Below are 15,462 nucleotides of genomic sequence, written 5' to 3' on the forward strand. Positions count from 1 at the left end.
CAATTATTGATAATAAAATAATTTCTAAAAATAGAAAACTCCAATTTATGAAATAAATTATAACTTATTTATATTTATATTTTTAAAACTGAGGGTCGCTACAATAAGGTTATAGAAAGTCCCATCCAAATTTGACAAGAACAAGACGACTTATATAGAAATGGTTCTCATGGTTGATAAGATAAGTTGATTATTTTTCATGATTCTCTCAAGTGATGTTAGGTCCATTTTATAAATATTTGTGGTTTATATTTTAAGTTTATATTTTAAGTTTATTGATAAGTAAACCCTTGCACAAATCAAAGATAGTGCAATTTTATTGATTTATAAGTGCTAATAGCCTTTATATTTAATTTGTTTTATAGTGTGATAATAGCCAATATATTTGTTTGTGGATTTAACTATTATTATATTATTTATAATCACATTAAGTATATATCTGTGATTTATTGAAAAAAGTAAATTATTAAAACTAATTAATAACTATTTTAGAGTTAATCCAATTAACACTAAATTAAAAAAAATAAACAATACATAACATGTTAATTTTTTATTAATCAAATTATTATAATTCAAATTAATTTTTAAAAAATAATTTAAAATTATAATATCAATCTTATCACGTGCATGGCACAAATAATTACACTTGTGAATAATAATTATACATTTATGTTTGTGATTGCAAATGCAATTCAAGTATTTACAATTTATATGGGCTTCCTTTTTTTTTTTCTTATTCTACTTAGATTTGCTATATATATTCTCAATCAATCAATTTGATTGGTTTGATGTTTAGTCCTATATATTAGAGATCTTGATTAGGAGAAAAACAAATAGAACTAGAAAAACGTAATACCATTGAAATTTTTTTAAACTTTATGTTGGAATCTAATTTATTTTTCGTTACATTTTAAAAGGCACAGCACAAGCACAAGACCCTAATCTCTATTTGTTTTCATCTTTTTTGTTTTCAATACAAATGGCAAACCATAACGATCAAATTCCTAATGATCAAATTCCTAATGATCTTGCACTGGAAATTCTAGCAAAATTACCCGTTAAATCCTTGAAGCGATTTAGTTGCGTGCGAAAGTCTTGGCTAAATTTACTTGAGAATCCTGATTTTAAAAGCATGTACTACGAGAATTTAAAATCTAAAACTGCCCACTCATCGTCTCTCCTTCTATGGAGATTATTTTACCAAAGGGATGAAAATAATGTGCATTTACTTTCTGGAGAGAGATATGAAAACATGGTTACATTAGTTTTGCCAACTCTGGTTGAGAGTTATGGTCCCGGCGAGGTTCTAGAATGTGTTAATGGCATTATATGTCACTATGAACGAGGTCGTGAGGTAATAGGACTTTGGAACCCCAAAACAGACGAGCATAAAATTATTCCTCCAGGTATTAGTGATGATGAGCCCGGCTTTGATCGGCATGTAAGTGTTCATGGATTTGGTTATGACAATGTGAATGATGATTATAAAGTGGTTCAATGTGTATATTATATTTATGGTCGAACTTTGTTTGAAGAACCTGTTCTAAGAATTTGGCAAATTTATAGTCTAAAAAGCAATTGTTGGAAGAAACTTGATCTTGAAATGACTCAGAAGGAAGATGTAGATAAAGCTTCTATAGCGTACTTGAATGGAGTATGCCACTGGTGGGGTAGCGAGTTTGCCACGGATGAACTCGAAGAACAAGTACTTGTGTCATTTAACCTCAGCACTGAAACATTTCGAACCACATCAATTGTTTGGGTGCAAGAAAATGATGATAGCCCTACCAGAACTTTAGTAGTGCTCAACGAGTCTGTTACTTTGATTTCCTCTTTTGCTCAGAATAATCGCATTGAAATATCCATTTTGGGTGAAGTTGGTGTGAAGGAATCCTGGGTGAAGCTTTTCACACTTGGACCCTTTCAATCAGAATTTCGTTATCCAATGAGAATGGGCAACAAATGTGATGTAATATTTTATATAGGAAATGACAGTAATGAATTGGCTTCCTTTGATGTCATTACGGGCAAAGTAATTCACAATATTAATATCAAAACAAGAATGTTTGGTACATGGATTTACAAGGAAAGCCTCATCTCTTTCACCAAAAAAAATTAATTGATTAGTAAATATACAAATTTAAATGTAAGATATACTTAAATGGGGTATGGGAAGAGTATGTACACTTTCTAAGATGAAAACTAATTTTAATATTCATGTTGGTAGTTGAAATTGATTTGATAAGTTAATTTGTATTTCATTCTAATATTTTGAGCTGGTCAATTATGTTTCATATTTTAAAAAATACGAGTATGAAGCTTTGCTGAGTTGCCGTGTGTGCGTGTCGGATACATTTTGGATACAGCACTCACCAACACTCGTCCGACACGCGTGTCTGTCCGCTGTATCCAACCATGTCTTAATAAAAAATAAAAAATTCTTCTGCAGACACGTTTGGATATACCTAAATACCATCACGTGTCAGTATGTCCAGTCTTATTTTTAATATATATTCTTGAAATAAATTTAGATATAGTATATATTATTATTTATTAAAACAAAATTTTTTTTTAAATACTTGATATAATTAAAATAAAATATTAAAAATAAATAAAAAAAATTATATTTTAATATCTATAAAATGTTAAAATATTATTGAGATTTATATAAAAAATACTTTATATTTTATATGTATGCCTGTCTCCGTATCTTATAAAATTTTAAAATTTGCGTGTCGGGCGTGTCCCGTTTCGTGTCGTGTCCCGTGTCAGTGTCGGTGCATCATAGAATACGACTCTTGGTGTTAAAAAAAAAAAATTATATCACACGAATCAATTTTGATATCTGAAGTAATAATGAAAACAAATCGGATAATTGTTCATTATTCAAACTGACTTGTTTTTACTTTTGTACTCAAATGTGGATGCGACAAAGGAGTCTATTGAAAATTTGCTAAAAACTATGTATGCGAAAGTCAGTGACCTTGCCTCTACTAGAAGGATATTTGATTTGATTATCAAAAAGAGCATTTTCTCATGGACATCAATGATTGCAGGATATGCCCATTCGTATCACCCATTGGAGGCATTGGATTTGTTTAGAAGGCTTGTACGGACAGATTTTAGACCAGATGGACTAATCGCTGCCACTGTTTGTTGACTTAGGATCAATTAGCGTAGCACAAGAGATGGAAGATTATATTTCTCTAAATGGATTGGAATTTGATCTACAAGTCCAAACATCTCTCATACACAGCTACTCCAAGTGTGGAAGCATCGAGAAAGCCAAAGAAGTATTTGAAAAAGTGGCAAATAAAGATTCAACTGTTTGGTCTTCCATGATAAATAGTACTAGACTTCACCATCAATAATAATGATGCTTCAGTGTTCTTGGATGCTCAACATTGCTGCATCATGAAAACCAGCTTAGATTATCTCTCCAGTTTGTCTGCTAATGATGGTTTATCAGGAGCAATGAGAGCATTTTGCACATTGTAGTAGTAGCTACATTGAAGCAAATATGAAAATTGAGTCCACTGCTTTATAACTGTCGAGAGCTGATAACTTAAAATCTGACCTTAAAAATAACAAGAATCAGTTCCCTGATACGGTGGCAACAGAAAAAGGACTGCGGCAAAAGTTGGTATGTTTGGAGGAAATGAAAGAGGATCTAGAAAAGCAAATCAGAATTATGAATGCTAACATCATAACTTCTCGAAAAGAACAGAAGGAGAAAGAGAGATGTCTATGTGGAAGGAAAGGCACTCAAAGCTCGAATGGACGTGAAGAAGGAGGAAGTACCGCATTTGCAACATGAGCATGACTTGGCAAAGGTAAACCGGGAAAAAATCAAAGCTGAATGGTCAGAGTTTGGAGAAAAATTTATAAAGATTGTTGTAGAGCCAGCTGTACAAGATTAGCAAGGGGAGTTTGGTTTTGTCTTAGAGCAATAAGTACATGACATAAATTTTAATTTCTATATTAAGTTCACTAAATCATGTTTTCCTTTCAGACAGTGTTAAGCCTGTAGGATAATCATTTCACAATCCTTGCTGACTGCTCCATGGATCACAAATTGTTGTCTTCTTTGGAGACTATCTAAATCAGTGCATTGAGTCTCATAGAAATTAAGGACATTCTGCTATAGATAATGATGTAATTACCATATAGAGGTTGCTCTTCACATAAAATAATGCAAGTTTTGTTGTTTTATTGATTGAAATCGATCATTATTTAATTGTTATATATAGTAGGAGAATAATGTCGAGTTAATAGTAAGAAATCATCATTCTCATCAATTGTAAAATCTTATAAAACAGCTGCATTAACTGCACTGACATCTGCTGCATTGACTTACAGTTGTCAACTAACTTAACACCTTGTTTAACCAACTTGTCAACAGCAGAAACTGCCATTTTCTGCCATTTCTATCCGATAATGTAGGCGGCCTAACCTAACAATTGCGTCAATGGCTGACTTCACGGCTTGAACTCACGACATTGAAGCTCAACTGTTGCTTCAAGGCTTCCCTTCCAGCTAGGGTGATTATGGAAACTAATTATAATGTTACCAAAGGCATATTTTAGTGCAAAATCTTAGTATTGTCTGTGGGCAATAACTTGTTTATTAAGCTTAGCAAGATGGAAGTTTTATTTGTGTGACAAACCCTATATGTGATAAGCACTGATAGGAGAAAGAGAAAATGTAAGCAAACAAAACAAAACTGAATAGAAACTCACCCTTCAAATGAGAGGGTATATGAATCTGTATATCATTTCTCTGTAATCTCTATGGCATGTCTGTGTCATATAACTTGTTAATCAACAATTAAATGAATCTTCTATGTTACCCTGTGGATTTGTAACTCCATGGAATGCATTAATAGTAATTTCTGTCACTTAGTAAAGTATACATCTAGTTAAATTAGATCTTCTAAGAACCTATAAGATGTACAATTCATCAATCAAAAGATTCTTTTAAGAATGGTTGCTAATATCTGACATGATCAACAAATCAGTAACAGAAATCAGAGTTCTGATCTCTACTTTTGTTCTCATTTTCTCATGGTCCTCTCATCTTTTCAACAAAGTGACGCCTCTTTTCTTCCAACTTCTCGCTCATCCTCTTTCGCAAATCAAACATCTTTTCCCTCTTCCCGATTTTTTTTCTGTTCAGATGGACTAACTTGTTTATCCATAAGCAGAGTTTGTGGTTGATAGACAGTAATATCCTCCGTCTTCTCTTCCCGTGTTTCATCTCTATTCTCATTCTCTATGGAAGATGCTGGAAGTTCTTTCAAATCCTCAGTTTCTTGCATTATGTAAGCCTCTAGAAAAGGTGTTGACAGTTGGTCAAAACTTTGGCTGCTGCTCTTTAATACTATTGGACAAGAGGAAGATGATGCTCATCCGAAAGAAAACGATTTCCTAACTGGTTCTACTATAGACTTGGCCCCATGTTGGTTTTGGGGTGTTAGCCCCGAACCAACTGATATCCTTGCGCTATCATTTGAAGCAGAGGTATCGTGTCCACATTCTTGTTTAACCCACATGTATGGAGCAACAGTCCGAGGAATCCAATTCTCCTTTTCAGCCAGCATCCATGAAATGCTTATGCACTCAGAGTTCGGGAGCACTAAAGCTTCTCAGTTTGCTTCCTGTAGAGATACTATAATCTTTTCAGAAAGACATGCAAAGTTGAAGGCTTGTCGGACTATACAAGTTACAACATAGAGAACAAGGAACATGCACCCTCTAAGCAAACTTTAAAAGAGAAAGAAACATAGATATATCTAAAGCATGTAAATTCTAAAAACAGCAGCAGGTTAAACATTGATCTTTAACCAAAATTCATTCATAACTTAACCAAATGGAAATGGGGCTATCATACCTTAAGTCGATTGAGCAGGAACAGGGCGATGCGTGCATTAGTTATTTTGTGATCTCTAACACATGATTCCAGGTTGAAGTCTATATCAGGCATTAATGTGAAACCATACCACAAATTATCAGAAGGAGGGGGATTTAGTTGTAAACGCATTATCCCTTTGAGGTATACTATCCTTATTGCCAAAGTGAGAGGAACCTTTAGATAAGAAATAACCCGTTACTTCGACCATAACAAAGCTATACCTGTTTATAATTATGATAATGATTCGATGTGTAAACATGTGTATCTATCAACATGAAAATGCTCAAAGACAAGATTTGTAGTGACATGACTTTAAGAGTTTAAGTGTCTTATTATAGGTAAAAAAAATCCAGAGGTAACCGAAATACGGACATGTTAGAATATAATAGAATTAAAGATAATTTACACAATCAGTCATACTAGTTGTTTTTCTCTGTTGTTTATTGTTCTTATAAAGATCTCTTGCCCTCATGTACCTATGTATTCTCCCATTTTTTTCAGGTTGAATAAACAGAATTGTGGGGGAAAAAAAGTACGGAATAATAGATACTACCTGTGAAACATGCTTGGCAAGAGAATTTAACATAGATTTCCATTTTGATCCATAAAATGAGGAAGATGTACTCCTAGAAACTTTAGACACGTCTGCATAGGACAAATTGACATCTTTAACTTTAATGCTTTCCACAACACTTTGATTTTTGTTTTTGGGGGGGGGGGGGGGGGGGTGGGGAATAATTCAGTAAAAACGTGACAAATCACTACATGAAGAAAATGCAAACTAAGTATTTGATTTAACGGTATTTTTGTGCTTATCAGTGTTCCCATTGACATCTACTTTTGGCTCTTGTGAATCATTCACTCCGTCTCCATTGCTAAGATCTTCAAGATCTGACGGGGCACCCCCAGCATTGCTTGAGCATTCCGTCCCCTTATCGTTCGGTGGTTCACCAACTTCAAGCCTTGTTTCAATCTCTACTACTGCACCTCCAGAAATAAGGTTTATCTTATAGGAAGGGCCAACATTTATCTTATAGAAACCACAAACAAGTGAAGGTTTCAGTGAGGATTTCTCTTTAAAAATAAAATAAAACACCAATGTTTATCTCATGACAACCGCGCAAAAGAATGAAGTTGGTTTTTTAGTAATTCTACTCAAAAATTGAGGAATTCTGGAGGAAGATCCATCAGGCTTACTGGACTTTTCTAAGCCATCAAAACTTGATCCTGCTGATGGTCTCATGATAAAAGGATGATATTCAATATTTAGTGATGCTAGATATCGATGACACTCTTCATACAACTGACTAGACCACTTAAGTTTTTCACTCTGATCGCGTGAAGCCATACGGAGGGCCTTACACCATGCTTCTTTTTCCCATGACGTCTCAAGATATATGTAAAGCAATTTGCTTCCATGGTACACCACAGATTTGTTGTTTTCAACTTTTATCGGGTATCTTTTTGCCCTGCAAAACCCAACATAAAAAAATGACCTTGAAGCGCCGTATTTTCTAAGTAAATAAGCAAGAGTACATAACAAAGTGTTTCTTTCCACATCAGATGAAGTATGATACCCATGTTCCAAGCAGCAACAACTTTTTCTTGTTTTTCTCATTAAGATGTATGTGAGATGTAAAGGAAGTGAGATATCCCTTTTTGAATTCAAAGTCAGGAAAACTCATAATAAACCCATTTTCAAAATGATATGCATTTTCACATGCACTGATTTAAAAGGAATAAGAGAATGTATGCTGGTTTTCTGCAGAGGAATACAGCTCACTAAATCAGATTCTAATGAATGTTGTAATATAAATCATTGGCCTAATACTCTATATCAAGCTAGCTCACTAAGCTCTCACATTGTAACATATCCACAAACAAAAGAAAATGATATTGAAATAATGATCTCATCACAATGTTGTTTGGATATAGGAATGGAAACTATACCCCACGCAATCACGAAAGTGACTTCCTGCATCACATTACCGTTTTTTAGAAGGAAGGCTGGATGATGAAACAGCCTCAACAACACATCCCTTCAGCCAAATGGTTGTCTCCGAACCATCATGCTCTGTGAGAATAAGTGACTCACCCTTGATCTTCCCATGCTTCTTAACAGGGCTAACCTCCAGTACCTCCCTTTTCCTTTTATGATCTTTAGCTGACTTTTCCAGCCAGAACTTTGATACCTTGTATTGTTCTAGAACCCAAATCACACCCTAAAGAAAGAAAATGCCAATGAATCGAAATAATAAAAGTAATTGGTGCTCCAAATGTGCATCGGATATCGAATTTGATATTTTTCACATTAATTTAGTCTTTGAAGGGTATCAAATAACTATCATCATGATAACCAAAATCACCCTTGTCATTTTAAGAACCAACTTGAGGTCTAAATAATGTTCATACTGGAAATGGTAACTACCTTAACTTGAGTGATTACTCCAAGCAATACTAAAATACTAAAGTTACTTAAAAGCTACATAGGTACACAATTCGTTTTAACATGCAATTCTGTACCTTTTTTTTTATGATTAAATTACAAGTATTCCTTTAGAAAGAATTCTATAGCAGCAAGTGTTGCGCAAATAAATGAGAGAACACAAGCTAGCAACGACATGAAACACAATGTAAATAACAATAGAATAAAAAAATAATAACAATAACAATAAAAAGAGGAATTGTGGAAGCATGAAGCTTACCTCTTTTTCGAAGGTAGAGTCAGGTGATTGATAGGATCATTTTGCGAACTAGTGTCCAATGAGATGGGTGCTGAGATTTTGTCTTTGTCCTTCATGATCTTGCGTTGCAGCCGTTCAATGATCCACAAGATTCCCAAAGCTTCGGCAACCACAACCGTCACCACCCCAACAAAAAAAAACCGAGGAAGAGAATGAAGATAAAAACCAAAAACATTTTCTTTTCCTTCTTTCAACACCCCAATTGATGGAAAAACTATAAGGACAATTTAAAAAAAAATGGAATACGAGAGAATGAGAGGAATGAGGTGAAAAGGAAGACGAACCCCAGATGAGGAAATTGAGAACGACCCAGATGAGAGATGAAGTTAAAATTGGAATCTTTATTTTACATTTGTTCTTAAGAATCGGATGCTAAAATTAAAAGCTGCATTTTCTCTCTTTTTTGTTGTTCCTTCTGCATTTTCTCTCTTTCAAACAGGGCAGCAACCTGTTTGTCTGCAACATCTACGAATTGAGTTTTGGAGCGAAACCAATTTTATTATAAAATTTAATTAATTTGCTTTATTTCTCTAAAACTTCAGAATTTTAAAAATTGAGGATTGGGAGTTGTGAATTTTTGAATATTGGTAGTCAAAGGTAAAAAGAAACAGATTTCAGCAAGCTATGCACCAACTTCCAATGCTTGTAACTCTTAGAATTGAATAGCAATTGGGTTGCAACTAAGACATTTCTGGATGAGCCAGGAGTTCCCAAACCAAAATTTAGCTTAATTGGAGTTTTGTAATAAAAGTTATTCAAATTGAAAGGTACTAAGCTTGTTGGTTTTTAAAACAGATTTTGACTCATTTTTACTTAACTTCCAGGTAATGTAACTTCTTCATTAAAAATGGTATTAACTCAGAACTAATTGAGAAAGAAACCTGGATGAGTAAAGTTTAACTACATTAATTTTTAAAGTCATTGAATTTAACTTGGATTTTATATTTTTTGAATATCACATGTTGCTGCTGTTTTTCTGGTTTTATACACTGCAGAGCAGTCACGGTTTTTCCTTTATTCCTGAGGCTGGAGAAATCAGAAAATTATGATCTTTAGTTTATTAGAAAGCTTATTTCAAGATGAACGCCTGAACATAAAGTTTGCGCAATTCCGAATTCATTTGTTATATTAAAAACAGAAAAGAAAATAGACTGTCGAGGATGTCTTAGTGATAGTCATGGGTTCGAGAAGTTAAAGTTTAATCTTCGTGTGATGTGATTGATTTAATGTTAGAGTTGGGTTGATTTTAAGATTATTCGATATTAAGAAGGTTGAGAAGAGTTTGATAAATAGTTTGGTCAGGACCCGGAAAGGGTAATCAAGATGAATTATAAGGGAATGATGATGAAAAATGTGAAAGGGAGGTTGTTAATAAAAGGAGTTAACATGCCATGACTTGATGAATGATTAAATAATGATTATGACTATGAAATGGCTTATGAATGATGATATCTGAGATACGAGTTTTTCTGGGTAAAAACCGTGGCTCGCCACCACGTGTTCCAGGTTGATTCTCGATACTCTGTTAACCCTACGTCGTAAGGGTGACCGGGCACGTATAAATTCCCGGGTATGGATAATCCCCATTGAGTGATTTATATGATGATTGAATGTGAACTCTATGCATAGACTCTTGGGAATGCGCGACGGGGGACAGTCTAAGGTTTTCGGACTTGTCGGGTTGGCTGGATAACCGACAGATGGACCCCATCAGCCATAGGACAGACATGCATCATATGCATTTGTTTGTTTTGATTGCTATGCATTTCCTGGGTTTGCCTAATTGATATATATCACCTGCTATCTGTTATACTTGCTATTTGTACTATCTGCTCATTACTTGTGTGTGACCTTGTTTGGTTGCTTGTTTCTGTTGCATTGTGGATGATGGAGGGATGGAGGAAATGGAGAAATGGTTTGGTGTTAGATTAGGATTGAAATTGAGTAAGTTAGGTAGATTTAGAATACCTACCCCTATTTATAGCTTCTAATTAGTAATTAAGTTGGATAATTGTATAACAGAGTTCTAGGATTGCCTATGGCATTCTCAAGACCTTATTTATTATACGTGTGGCACTTTTACCATGCTGAGAACCTCCGGTTCTCATTCCATATTGTATTGTTGTTTTTCAGATGCAGGTCGAGAGGCTCCTCGCTAGGTGTCTAGATCCTGGAAAGCGAAATAGTCATTGGGTGTATTTTGGCTTCTGGCTGTATATATGTATATATATGTTTAGCTTACTCTCCAAGTAACTTATGTATGCTGCTCCTCTTAGAGGTTGAGGGAGAGATATGAGTTATTTTGATATTATAGTGTATTTTGGGATATTTTGAGAACACTTATGTATGTTTATATGTATATATATACCCTCCGGCCAGCCTTAGCTTTGCAGGCTGAGTCAGGGACTAGTTATGCTGCTTCTTTGGTTGTCCTTTACTCTTTTGCTTATCTTTATCATGTTCCTATTAGGTTTCTTAGCACGCAAGTAATCCTTTCCTAAGCGTTGCACTTTTTATTTTGCGATTTTGTTTTACCCGTTTTTCAAGACTCCTAGTTAAATATCTTTTTCTTTATTATTATTATTATTATTATTATTATTATTATTATTATTATTATTATTATTATTATTATTATTATATATATATATATATTACTATTCTTAGAGGTCGTAATACCTTACTTTCTCAGTCTTATGACTTAAGCATAATACTAAGTATGGTAGGGTGTTACACTAAATATTGGTGAATTAATTTTAAAAAATGGTATATATAATAAAGTTTTTACTATTTTTTTCTCAATAAAATTTAATAATTATATACAATTAAAAAGATACACTTAATTTAAGATAACGAGTGATACATAAAAAATTAAAAGATTTTAAATTTAACATATGCAGTGATGAATATAGTTTCAATTTAATTATAAATATATATACCAATAAAATATTATCGGACTATTAAAATAATTAGATTTTGTAACTATTATTAACTTTAAATGCCATATATTGTTATCATAATAATGATGGCATACAAACTTTACACTTCTATCATAATTATTTAAGTATTTCAATAATTTTAATGCATCAAACTTAATTTTATATTATCAAGTATCGTTTAATCTAGTCCAATTTTCTCTACATATTCTGAAAATCTGGCAACTTCTGCCACTTCTAATAATAATTTATTGTTCTAATAATAATTTATTGTCCGTTCAGACTTCAGAATTTACCAACATGCTATTTTTTTTTTGGTGAAAAAGGTACTTTTTTTTAGTATGTATAAGAAATAGGTCAATGGCTTCTTTCCCCATCTCATGAATAACATAGCTATTTATCATGGAAGACCAAACAATTAAATTTTTATCTGTTGCTTTTTCAAATACTTCTCTAGCTTTTTTGATGCTTCCACACATGGAGTATATGTGTATGAGAGATATTTGAATTTGTAGATTATATTCCAATCTATTTAGAAGATGTGTGGTTCAAATATTATTTTGTTATAAAAATTTCATTCTTATGGGAATTAAATATATCCAAAAAAAAGTGGGAATTAAATGATGGTATTTTGATTTTCTGAAATCAAATTTGCTTGAAAATAGCTTTTCAAATTTTAAATTAAACATGGTGATATGATATTTCCATCTTAAAATTCTTATGAATTTTTTATAATTTTTTCAACCACACACATCCTTAGAGAAATATAATCTTCCATCTCTTGTGCTATGCTAATTGATCCTATATCAGCACAAGCTGATAAAACAGTGGCAACTGTTGGTCTATTTGGTCTAAAATTTGTTCGTACAAGCCTTTCAAACTGAGAAAATGCTCTTTTTGATAAAATCAAATTAAATATCAATGGTCTTCTCCGAGTTCGATGAAAGAGCATTTTCTAAGCTGGACAGAGGAACCGAGGAGTAAGAAAGGTCGAAAGCAGCGGTTGAGGAGCTTTTGTGCGATTATATGAAACATTTAGCTAGAAAGGAACATGAGAATTTTTAAGAATAAAAGCAAAGGTGTTGAAGAGATCATCAACATGACCGTAACTAGTGTGAATGAATGGACAAGTGTCGTTCCCTTTAGTTGTTGATGGCTATGCTAAAGATGACGTGGGGACTTTTACTGTTTTGACGTGATCATGTAATTAAATAAGTTTGTGGTATTAGTCTGTCTCTGTATGCTCTACTTTATTGTGTTGAGCTTTTATTTAAAAAAAAATATATCCTTCTAGCAGATACAAGGTTATTAGCAAATTAAATATCCATTTTGCATACATAGTTATTAGCAAATTTTCAATAGATTCCTCTTTATCGCATCAACGTTTGATTACAAAAGTAACTTGAGAATACACAAGTTCAAGTTTGAATAATGGGCAATTATTCAATTTGTTTTCATTAATACTTCAGATGTCCAAAACTGATTCGTGTGATATAATTTATTGTTTTCTAACACCAAAAATCTTATTTTTTAAAATATGAAATATAATTGACTATTTTAAAATATTAGAATATAATACAAATTGACTTATCAAATTAATTTCAACTACCAACATGAATATTAAAATTAGTTTACATACTCTTTTCATATTCCATTTAAGTACATCTTACATTAAATTTATATATTTATTAATCAATTAATTTCTTTCGTGAAAGAAAGGAGGCTTTCCTTATAAATCCATGTACCAAATCTTCTTGTTTTGATATTAATATTGTGAACTATTTTGCCCGTGATGACATCAAAGGAAGCCAATTCATCGCCGTTGATACGAGAGATTACATCACATTTGTTTCCCATTCTGAATGCACAATATTTTGGAAAAGGTCCAAATCTAAATGTGAAAAGTTTCACCCAAGATTCCTTCACACCAACTTCACCCAAAATGGATATTTCAATGCTATTATTCTGAGCAAAAGAGGAAATCAGAGTAACAGACTCGTTGAGCACTACCAAAGTTCTGGTAGGGCCATCATCATTTTCTTGCAGCCAAACAATTGATGTTGTTCGAAATGTTTCAGTGCTGAGGTTAAATGACACAAGTACTTGTTCTTCGAGTCCATTCGTGGCAAACTCGCTACCCCACCAGTGGCATACTCCATTCAAGTATGCTATAGAAGCTTTACTTACATTTTTTTTTTTAGTCATTTCAAGATCAAGTTTCTTCCAACAATTACATTTTAGACTATAAATTTGCCAAATTGTTAGAGCATGCTCTTCTAATTCCATTGGATCATAAATATAATATACACATTGAATCACTTTATAATCATCATTCACATTATCATAACCAAATCCATGAACACTTACATGCCGATCATAGCCGGGCTCATCATCAGTAATACCCGGCGGAATAATTTTACGCTCGTCGGTTTTGGGGTTCCAAAGTCCGATTACCTCATGACCTCGTGCATAGTGACATATAATGCCATTAACACATTCTAGAACCTCACCGGGACCATAACTCTCAACCAAAGTTGGCAAAACTAATGTAACCATGTTTTCATATCTCTCTCCAGAAAGTAAATGCACATTATTTTCACTACGGACGTTTTTATCCCTTTGGTAAAATAATCTCCATAGAAGGAGAGACGATGAGTGGGCAGTTTTAGATTTTAAATTCTCGTAGTACATGCTCTTAAAATAAGGATTCTCAAGTAAATTTAGCCAAGACTTACGTACGCAATTAAATCGCTTCAAAGATTTAACCGGTAATTTTGCTAGAATTTTCAGAGCAAGATCATTAGGAATCTGATTGCTATGGTTTGCCATTTGCATTGAAAAAAAAGGATGGAAACAAACAGAGATTAGGGTCTTGTGCTTGTGCTGTGCCTTTCAAAATGTAACGAAAAATAAATTAGATTCCAACATAAAGTTTAGAAAAATTTCAATGGTGTTTCGTTTCGCTAGCTCTATTTGTTTCTCTCCTAATCAAGATCTCTAATATATAGGACTAAACATCAAACCAATCAAATTGATTGATTGGGAATATATATAGCAAATCTAAATAGAATGAGAAAAAAAAAGGAAGCCGATATAAATTGTAAGTACTTGAATTGTATTTGCAATCACAACCATAAATGTATAATTATTATTCATTAGGCTTAGTTTTTCTTAAACAATATTAGATTCTACTGGTTTAAAAAGAAATAACTATCCTAGACTGAAAATAACTCCTTATCACTATTTGTGCTACTTTGTTGGAAAAATAAAATAAAAAAAAATTTAAAGTGAAGTCAAAACATATAATTTGAAAAAATAACAAATCAAATCAAGTAAAAATGAAAGGGATGTATTTTCTATTTATTTAATTGAAAGAATCATAGTCCATGAATAATGAAACCAAGGTTGGCACAGGCCTTTAGCAAAGGGTAAGTGAAGGTATTCCCATGCTCAGCGGTGTGTGAAACCATGGAAGTGTATACGTTTAAGGTTTCAGTAAAGAACCCAGTATTGGTAGAATCTCGAATCAAGTTTCATAGGTAAATGGGGCTTTTTGAAACTGCTAAGTGATGCAGAACGCACTGCCATTTAAATAATGGACAATTATATGATTTGTTTTCATTACTACTTTAGATATCTGAAATTGATTGTGTGATATAATTGAGGGTTTACACCGTAAAATAATTAAAATTACATCAATGTCCTAAAAAAGTGAATTAGCTTACATGCATGTCCTAAAATAAATTTATATAAATCGAATCAACTGAATTCAATTTATACTCTTTCAATGTAAATCAACTAAAGTAAATTTATAATTTACTATATATATGTTATATCAATCTTGATTCAATTTACTTGTATATGTAATTGATGAG

General features: G+C 32.8%; 2 protein-coding genes and 2 pseudogenes across 3 annotated transcripts; 2 read left to right on the top strand and 2 right to left on the bottom strand.

Moving 5' to 3' along the window:
• The first annotated feature begins 979 nt into the window (after positions 1 to 979).
• On the top strand, positions 980 to 2,119 carry LOC107641478 (F-box/kelch-repeat protein At3g06240-like). Its single transcript, XM_016344969.2, has one exon. It carries the CDS (start codon positions 980 to 982, stop codon positions 2,117 to 2,119), a length of 1,140 nt encoding a protein of 379 aa, XP_016200455.2.
• Positions 2,120 to 3,414: 1,295 nt separating this feature from the next.
• On the top strand, positions 3,415 to 3,920 carry LOC148566345 (uncharacterized; annotated as a pseudogene).
• An 870-nt stretch (positions 3,921 to 4,790) lies between these two features.
• On the bottom strand, positions 4,791 to 8,881 carry LOC107642189 (uncharacterized; annotated as a pseudogene). Its single transcript, XR_015883388.1, has 7 exons — positions 8,616 to 8,881; positions 7,900 to 8,132; positions 7,022 to 7,379; positions 6,710 to 6,940; positions 6,464 to 6,625; positions 5,890 to 6,084; positions 4,791 to 5,656 (listed from the first exon to the last, which is right to left on the bottom strand). The product of XR_015883388.1 is annotated as an uncharacterized LOC107642189 (transcript).
• A 4,398-nt stretch (positions 8,882 to 13,279) lies between these two features.
• LOC107641479 (F-box/kelch-repeat protein At3g06240-like) lies at positions 13,280 to 14,416 on the bottom strand. Its single transcript, XM_021124053.2, has one exon. It carries the CDS (start codon positions 14,414 to 14,416, stop codon positions 13,280 to 13,282), a length of 1,137 nt encoding a protein of 378 aa, XP_020979712.2.
• Positions 14,417 to 15,462: the final 1,046 nt, after the last annotated feature.

The sequence above is a fragment of the Arachis ipaensis genome, chromosome B5 (assembly GCF_059453495.1).
Source record: "Arachis ipaensis isolate K30076 ecotype BB chromosome B5, ASM5945349v1, whole genome shotgun sequence".
NCBI classification, from domain to species: domain Eukaryota; kingdom Viridiplantae; phylum Streptophyta; class Magnoliopsida; order Fabales; family Fabaceae; genus Arachis; species Arachis ipaensis.

Bases quoted from the DNA above. Each gene is read 5' to 3' on its own strand.
- LOC107641479 (XM_021124053.2), bottom strand. From the start codon at position 14,416: ATGGCAAACCATAGCAATCAGATTCCTAATGATCTTGCTCTGAAAATT.
- LOC107641478 (XM_016344969.2), top strand. From the start codon at position 980: ATGGCAAACCATAACGATCAAATTCCTAATGATCAAATTCCTAATGAT.